This window comes from Panthera leo, chromosome D4 (genome assembly GCF_018350215.1).
Source record: "Panthera leo isolate Ple1 chromosome D4, P.leo_Ple1_pat1.1, whole genome shotgun sequence".
Lineage (NCBI taxonomy): Eukaryota > Metazoa > Chordata > Mammalia > Carnivora > Felidae > Panthera > Panthera leo.
The window spans coordinates 45,483,374-45,492,866 of record NC_056691.1 but is presented as its reverse complement, the minus strand read 5'-3'; the positions used below and the strand labels follow the sequence as shown (position 1 = coordinate 45,492,866).

The 9,493-nt window shown below is 42.5% G+C and overlaps 1 protein-coding gene across 1 annotated transcript; it reads left to right on the top strand.

Annotated features, from left to right (window-relative positions):
* The first annotated feature begins 5,084 nt into the window (after positions 1-5,084).
* On the top strand, positions 5,085-5,642 carry LOC122205560 (interferon alpha-2-like). Its single transcript, XM_042914028.1, has one exon. It carries the CDS (start codon positions 5,085-5,087, stop codon positions 5,640-5,642), a length of 558 nt encoding a protein of 185 aa, XP_042769962.1.
* Positions 5,643-9,493: the final 3,851 nt, after the last annotated feature.

Genomic DNA, 9,493 nt, shown 5'->3' with positions numbered 1-9,493 from the left:
ATTTCCCAGGCGCAGTCACTGTATCCCTGGTCCTCCAGGTAGACGCGGATGTCCTGGAAGTACCTCTTGATGGCCAGGGCAGGGCCGTGCATCCCCGGGGCGCGCTCTCCCTCGCCCGTGGCCTGCACCAGGCAGGCGTCCAGGGCTTCCAGCTGCCGGTGGAGGCCAGAGCGGAGTCCGTGCAGCGGCGCGGGGCTCCAGGCCGCCGAGGAGCGCTCCGTGTGCAACAGGTTGAAGGTCTGCTGGAGCAGCTCCCGCAGGACGGCGGCGGCGGCCTGGGCCTCCCGGAACTCCCCGCCCTCCAGCTGCTCCCCGGGGTAATTTGAAGTCAGTCCTGTACTTCAGACGGGAAAGAGAGATCGTCACCGCTTGGTTGAGAGCTGTGAAGCTCTCCTGCTTTCCCAAGTCAAAGCTCTGAGGCAGGTCACAGCTAATGGAGGTCAGGGGGTGGGACAAGATCAACACTAGTGCCATCAGCAAAGAAATTGAAAAAGCCATTGGTAAGTTTCAAGACGTCCTTTTGGTTGAGATGGGAGATGATGAGATTTTGTCCAGCTTCTCTGAAAATCCTCCATCTATGTGTCTCTTAAATATTAAGCATAAGAGTTTTCATTTTCTAAATTTCCCACAGAATTTTGTTCTTCTCCATTTTGGGCTTTCCTTTCTTTTGAAGGGTCTGAAGTTGACATCAGTTTCAACTCTTTCTGTATTGTTACAATTGAAGAAAAACTTATTCACTAAAAAAGTAGAAGTTCTAAGTCAATGGAATGTTTATTATCGTAATAAAAACCAACTTTGAACTAATGATAGAGCTATCTGGATCTTTCTTCCTGATGTTAAGAACAACTTCTAAGGAAGCTTTACTAAGGCTTTCTTTTAAAATCTTCTTTCTCCCCTCTCCTCCAGATGGCCCTCTTAGAAGTATTGGTCAGGTGTGAAAGATAACCTGATTTGCATATGCATGGATGTCACCCTATTCTCTGCTGCAAAATATGTAGTTTGTCAAATTTGGTGTTATTTACTCTGCTTCACTGAGAAGACTACTGAGCATTTCTTCTGTGCCAGTTATTACCGTGAGCTCAAGCTATACTAACATGATTAAACCTCCAGTCTTGCCCACAAGAGTAAAGAGTAACCATTGCTACCTTAAAGGTGTTCAAGTTGTTAGAAAGTGTGTTTGCTGCTTTGTGGCAGGCCTCTTTGTGTTAGCCCAGACCATGGTCTTAGCTCTGGAGGAGTCATGGTTAAACAGTCCTTGTTGTTCTTTGCTATTTTGGCATAATTATAAAATCGTTGCCTTTCATTTGTATTTGTCTTTTCTCTTTATGAAAGCTGTCCTAGTGCTTTTCTATTTCCACTCTGAGGTTTGTTGGGAAACAAGGAAGGGAAAATGTAAGAGAAAAGAAGAGATGACATTTCCTCTATGATTTTCAAAACATCAGAACTTCCCTCTCTCTCTTAACATTCCTAGAGAGTAAAAGGAAGCAGTCATAAAAACGTAATGCACAAAAGACAAATGGAAAGTAAATGCTGAAAATGAAAGGGAAAAAAAAGTGACATCTTCTCTGTCCAAATGACAAAATGTCACTAAACCTCTGCAAGGGATTAAGAGCTCTATAGAGTGGCAGGTTTCAAACAAGTCTGTGTGAGATTGTTTCCCTGCAGAAAGGTCCCCAAGGAGGACAGCTGGCTTTTTTTAAGGTGGGCGGTTACCTAAAGGGCTAGTTTTCAGCTTTACTGAATCCGCAAATCTGTCTATCACTCTATCTATCTATCTGTCTGTCTATCACCTATCTACTTTTTTCTCTATCGACAGAGGTGATCAGATTCCAAGGATTTAGTCGTACCAACTCACCCTCAAGAGACTGGGTTATAGATCAGACAGCCATTTTATTAATGTGTGAGAGGTCAGTTATTACCTGGAAGCTGATAGACGTTAGTGACTGGGACAGGGCACTCCCTGTCATGTGAACACCTGCTAGATGAACACAGAAGAGATGACATTAGAAATAAAAGTGTTTATTAGTGAGCTGAGAAGGAAGAGAAGCCGATCACTTCAGGGAAAACTTGCATCCAGTTCCCATAGTTGGATGGGTTAGTTTTCTCCGTTGTGATAACGGCTGACGGCTGTTGAGTACTTATTTTGCCCAGGCATTGTTACAGGTACATGACATCATCCCGCCTTCACAGCAACCCAGTGAAATCGATATGATTATTATTTCCATATGACAGAGGAGAAAAACAAGAAGCCCAAGGTCACACACACACAGGCTGGAGCTATGATAGGAATCCAGGCAATCTGGCCCCAGAGTCCACTCTCCTAGCCACTAGATGGGGCCTTCTCTGATCTTCTTCCTATCTTCCTATCTTAGATTAATACTTAGCAAGTTTTTTCTCTCCAGCTGCCATTCTTAGTCACCAAAAAGCACCATTCGCTTATTCCGGAGACACTGCAATACCCTTGAAGAGGATACAGCTTTCTTTTCACTTGCTAGATTCCAGTCTTATCTTTCAAATGGTGTGTTTTGTTGATCTCTACTGGATCTTTGAAACTCCCTGCTCCCATCTGACATATTTTCAGAAATCATCCAGATTAAAGAATCCATTTAAGTCCATCAACTGATGAATGGATAAAGAAATTGTGGTTTATATACACAATGGAGTACTACATGGCAATGAGAAAGAACGAAATATGGCCCTTTGTAGCAACATGGATGGAACTGGAGAGTGTGATGCTAAGTGAAATAAGCCATACAGAGAAAGACAGATACCATATGTTTTCACTCTTATGTGGATCCTGAGAAACTTAACAGAAACCCATGGGGGAGGGGAAGGGAAAAAAAAAAAAAAAAAGAGGTTAGAGTGGGAGAGAGCCAAAGCATAAGAGACTGTTAAAAACTGAGAACAAACTGAGGGTTGATGGGGGGTGGGAGGGAGGGGAGGGTGGGTGATGGGTATTGAGGAGGGCACCTTTTGGGATGAGCACTGGGTGTTGTCTGGAAACCAATTTGACAATAAATTTCATATATTGAAAAAAATAATAATAAAATAAAAAGGTAAAAAAAAAAGAATCCATTTAAGATGCATCTCACTTGAGTTGGTCTTAAACTCATGGGAGATTTTGTTTAGAAAACAATATTGCAGAGTAAAAGTTATTCTTACTATCTCTGTTTTCGGAAGACTGTTGTTTTCTGACACAGCCCACAAATTTAAGGCCTACTCGTATTTGGAACATGTAGTCCTTTTTGTATTTGTTATGGGACAGAAAACTCTCTGTGTGCCTCCTCTGTAACACTCAAGATACACATTACTGCCCTCAGGGAGGTTATAGTCTATCAGGGCAGTCAGATGGTAAACAAATAGTTAAATTGATTACTTAATCACAAGCATACAGAATGTAGCCAAAAGAGAATGCTTAAAGTTAAGGAGTAATATGGAGGCAGAACAGTGCAGCGGTGAAGTACCACTCATGTAGCAAATTGTGTCTTTTAGCAAGTTAAGTAACCTCTCTGAGTGTTTGGTTTCCTTATCTGCAAAATGCAAATAATTACAGTAATTCCCTCTTAGGAAAGTTGTGAAGATAAAATGAAATAATGTTTGCAAAACACTTTGCTGAGAACCTACATATAATTGGAATTAATACTGCTGCCATTAATATTATTAAAAATAATCTATATATTACAGATTCAATGAACACATATCATGATATGCTTTGTTGGGTTTCTTTTAGATTTAAAAAAAAATTTTTTTTGCACTTATTTATTTTTGATAGACAGAGCACAAATGGGGGAGGGGCAGAGAGAGAGGGAGACACAGAACCCGAAGCAGGCTCCAGGCTCCGAGCTGTCAGCACAGAGCCCGATGTGGGGCTCGAACTCACAAACCGTGAGATCATGACCTGAGCCGAAGTCAGACGCTTAACTGACTGAGCCACCCAGGCGCCCCTAGATTTTATTTTTTTAATTTTTATTTTTTTAATGTTTACTTATTTTTGAGACAGAGTGTGCAAGTGGGGGAGGGGCAGAGAGCTAGAGGGACAGAGGATCCAAGCGGACTCTGTGGGAACAGCACGGAGCTAGATGCAGGGCTGGAACTGAACTCAGGAACCACGAGATCATGACCTGAGCTGAAGTCAGATGCTCAAACGACTGAGCCACCTAGGTTTCCCTAGATTTTATGTTTTTAAGTAATCTCTACACCCAACATGGGACACCAACTTACAACCCTGAGATCAAGAGTCACACACTCTACTGACTGAGTTAGCCAGGCGCCCCATCATGATAAGCTTTGAATACCATTACAGCCCCATTAGCCCTGAGTACGTGATAGGATATCACTTGTCGAGGGAATATCTAAGGATATGAGGCTGTCTGAATTACCACACAATGATTAAGGCAAAGTTTTTACTATGAAAGGTTGTACTTGGTAGAGAACCAAGAGACTCACACACTTGAATGCAAACTTGAAACTTTTAGGGAAACGAGCACCTAGCAAAGTGCTTGGCAGGCCATTTTGACAAATGATATCTGCAATATTGTTTTCCAAACAGTATCTTCCATGAGTTTTCAGATGAAACTCAAGTGATATCTTTGAGGCATATATACAACTGAAAAGCTTTAAAGACGGCAGAAAAGTGTAAACAAGGAAAAAAATAAGAAAAATTTAAATCTCCTGTTTTAATAGGTTTTTTATGTTTCTTGTTGACTTAGAAAGACCATCATTTCTTGCATAAATATTTCTCCCTTTTCTGACTTTGTCTAGGCTTTTCTCCCCAAGAACAATCTGGGTGGTATGAAAAATATGTTATAATGCTGTGTAGATACTGCACTGGCACATGTGGTTGGAGTCCCCCATCTAGGCACTCATGTCAATAAATGTACATTTTTTACTGATTTTGTAAAAAAAAAAAAAAAAAAAAAAAAAAAAAAAAGTAGAAAGGGAAAAGACCGGGCAAAATGGAAAAACCCAGAAAATGAAAGTTTCTATGTTCATGATTTAAAAGGCACTCATCACCCAAAGTTCTTAGAACTTTCTGAGACTTCCTCTTCAGGCAGTCCTGCAGAATCCCACCCTCCAGCTGCCTCATGGCTCTCTCAATCTCTGTGCTGTTGGCTCTGGTGATGCTGTGCTCCAGCCCTGCCTACTCTCTGGACTGTGACCTGCGTCCGAGCCACGGCAATCCAGAAACCTTCACACTTTTGAGTCAAATGGAGAGAGTCTCCATTCTGTCCTGTCTGAAGGACAGGACTGACTTCAACTTTCCTCAGATACTTGTGGCTGGGAACCAGCTTGAGAAGACACAAGTGACAGCTGTCGTGCATGAGATGCTCCAGCAGATCTTCAACCTCTTCAGCAAAAGCGACTCCTTTGTGGCTTGGGATGAGATGCTTCTGGATAGATTCCTTGTTGGACTTTACCAACAGCTGGATGACCTGGAGACGTGTTTGAGGGAGGAAATGAACGTGGAACAGCTACCCCTGGGAAATGAGAACTCCAGACTGGCTGTGAAGAGATACTTCCAAGGAATCAGTCTCTATCTTAAAGAGAAAGAATACAGCCACTGTGCCTGGGAGGTTGTCAGGGTAGAAATCAGAAGATGCTTGCTCGTCGTTAACAAGCTCACAGGGACATTCAGGAAATAAAAAGGATGCTGAGTTCACCTGGCCAACTAAATGGCTATTTTCCAGGACTCAGAGTGCAATCTTCATCTCTAATTTTATGCCATGTGAAAAGTGAATAACAGCAAATGTGTGAGATTATTTAAAATCATAGTAAATGTTATAAGTTGCACTACGCTGTTTAGAACAGAGAAATGCACAATTCATTTGCTTATAGCTTAAAATCTTTTGTATTTTTTATTTATTTAAATTATTTGAAATATTCGTGCTACTCATACTATTTAAGTATTTATTGTTCACAGACCACCTGTTTAGTGTTATGCTGTGTATTAGACTATTATTCATTTTTAAGTCATGGGAAATAAAAGCAATTTTTAAAAATCGATTGTGCTTGCACACATTTTTTAAAAATAAAAACCTAACCTAAAGCCTGATCTCACAAAATAAACCTACGGAAGGTTCCCGAATGCAAAGGGAATGGGGGTAGCCCAACATGGCTAGTGGAAAAGCCAATGCTAATGCTCATATGGAATTGCAAGTGACTTCAAATTGCTGAAAAAAATCTTGAAAAATAAAAGCAAAGTTGGAAGACTCACATTCCTGATTTCAAAACATCCTAGAAACTACAGTTATGGAAACAGCGTGTTACTGGCATAAAGGTAGACATATAGATCAATAGAGTAGAATTGAGAATCCGGAAATAAACCTATACATCTATGGTCACTTGATCTTTGACAAGGGTATTAAGACCAATTAATGAGGAAAGAATAATATCTTCAAAGCTAAATCTACAAAACTCTTAGAGAAAAACGAAGCTAAATCTTGAATGACATTACATTTGCCAATGATTTCTTAGATAAGACACTAAAAGCATGAGTAACAAAAGAAAAACTTACCTACATTGAACTTCATCAAATTAAAACTTGTGCAGCAAAGGACACTATCAAGAAAGTGGGGCTGGAGGGAAGATGGCGGCGTAGGAGGACGCTGGGCTCACCGCGCGTCCTGCTGATCACTTAGATTCCACCTACACCTGCCTAAAGAACCCAGAAAACCGCCAGAGGATTAGCAGAACAGAGTCTCCAGAGCCAAGCGCAGACGAGAGGCCCACGGAAGAGGGTAGGAAGGGCGGCGAGGCGATGCGCGCTCCACGGACTGGCGGGAGGGAGCCGGGACAGAGGGGCGGCTCGCCAGCCAAGCAGAGCCGCCGAGTCTGGCTGGCAAAAGCAGAGGGGTCTGACGGACTGTGTTCCGACAGCAAGTGCGACTTAGCGTCTGGGAGGTCATAAGTTAACAGCTCTGCTCAGAAAGCGGGAAGGCTGGAGGACAAAGGGAGGGAGAGCTGCTGAGCCCCCGGAGGGCAGAGCTCAGCTTGGCGGGGAACAAAGGCGCTCGCCAGCGCCATCTTCCCCGCCCATCCCCCAGCCAAAATCCCAAAGGGAACCAGTTCCTGCCAGGGAACTTGCTCGCTCCGCGCAAACACCCAACTCTGTGCTTCTGCGGAGCCAAACCTCCGGCAGCGGATCTGACTCCCTCCCGCTGCCACAGGGCCCCTCCTGAAGTGGATCACCTAAGGAGAAGCGAGCTAAGCCTGCTCCTCCTGCCCCCGTGCACCTTGCCTACCCACCCCAGCTAATACGCCAGATCCCCAGCACCACAAGCCTGGCAGTGTGCAAGTAGCCCAGATGGGCCACGCCACCCCACAGTGAATCCCGCCCCTAGGAGAGGGGAAGAGAAGGCACACACCAGTCTGACTGTGGCCCCAGCGGTGGGCCGGGGGCAGACATCAGGTCTGACTGCGGCCCCGCCCACCAACTCCAGTTATACACCACAGCACAGGGGAAGTGCCCTGCAGGTCCTCACCACTCCAGGGACTATCCAAAATGACCAAACAGAAGAATTCCCCTCAAAAGAATCTCCAGGAAATAACAACAGCTAATGAACTGATCAAAAAGGATTTAAATAATATAACAGAAAGTGAATTTAGAATAATAGTCATAAAATTAATCGCTGGGCTTGAAAACAGTATACAGGACAGCAGAGAATCTCTTGCCACAGAGATCAAGGGACTAAGGAACAGTCACGAGGAGCTGAAAAGCGCTTTAAACGAAATGCAAAACAAAATGGAAACGACGACAGCTCGGATTGAAGAGGCAGAGGAGAGAATAGGTGAACTAGAAGATAAAGTTATGGAAAAAGAGGAAGCTGAGAGAAAGAGAAATAAAAAAATCCAGGAGTATGAGGGAAAAATTAGAGAACTAAGTGATACACTAAAAAGAAATAATATATGCATAATTGGTATCCCAGAGGAGGAAGAGAGAGGGAAAGGTGCTGAAGGGGTACTTGAAGAAATTATAGCTGAGAACTTCCCTGAACTGGGGAAGGAAAAAGGCATTGAAATCCAAGAGGCACAGAGAACTCCCTTCAGACGTAACTTGAATCGATCTTCTGCATGACATATCATAGTGAAACTGGCAAAATACAAGGATAAAGAGAAAATTCTGAAAGCAGCAAGGGATAAACGTGCCCTCACATATAAAGGGAGACCTATAAGACTCGTGACTGATCTCTCCTTTGAAACTTGGCAGGCCAGAAAGGCTTGGCACGATATCTTCAGTGTGCTAAACAGAAAAAATATGCAGCTGAGAATCCTTTATCCAGCAAGTCTGTCATTTAGAATAGAAGGAGAGATAAAGGTCTTCCCAAACAAACAAAAACTGAAGGAATTTGTCACCACTAAACCAGCCCTACAAGAGATCCTAAGGGGGATCCTGTGAGACAAAGTACCAGAGACATCACTACAAGCATAAAACATACAGACATCACAATGACTCTAAACCCATATCTTTCTATAATAACACTGAATGTAAATGGATTAAATGTGCCAACCAAAAGACATAGGGTATCAGAATGGATAAAAAAACAAGACCCATCTATTTGCTGTCTACAAGAGACTCATTTTAGATCTGAGGACACCTTTAGATTGAGAGTGAGGGGATGGAGAACTATTTATCATGCTACTGGAAGCCAAAAGGAAGCTGGAGTAGCCATACTTATATCAGACAAACTAGACTTTAAATTAAAGGCTGTAACAAGAGATGAAGAAGGGCATTATATAATAATTACAGGGTCTATCCATCATGAAGAGCTAACAATTATAAATGTCTATGCGCCGAATACCGGAGCCCCCAGATATACAAAACAATTACTCATAAACATAAGCAACCTTATTGATAAGAATGTGGTCATTGCAGGGGACTTTAACACCCCACTTACAGAAATGGATAGATCATCTAGACACACAGTCAATAAAGAAACAAGGGCCCTGAATGATACATTGGATCAGATGGACTTGACAGATATATTTAGAACTCTGCATCTCAAACCAACAGAATATACTTTCTTCTCGAGTGCACATGGAACATTCTCCAAGATAGATCACATACTGGGTCACAAAACAGCCCTTCATAAGTTTACAAGAATTGAAATTATACCATGCATACTTTCAGACCACAATGCTATGAAGCTTGAAATCAACCACAGGAAAAAGTCTGGAAAACCTCCAAAAGCATGGAGGTTAAAGAACACCCTACTAACGAATGAGTGGGTCAACCAGGCAATTAGAGAAGAAATTAAAAAATATATGGAAACAAACGAAAATGAAAATACAACAATCCAAACGCTTTGGGATGCAGCGAAGGCAGTCCTGAGAGGAAAATACATTGCAATCCAGGCCTATCTCAAGAAACAAGAAAAATCCCAAATACAAAATCTAACAGCACACCTAAAGGAAATAGAAGCAGAACAGCAAAGGCAGCCTAAACCCAGCAGAAGAAGAGAAATCATAAAGATCAGAGCAGAAATAAACAATATAG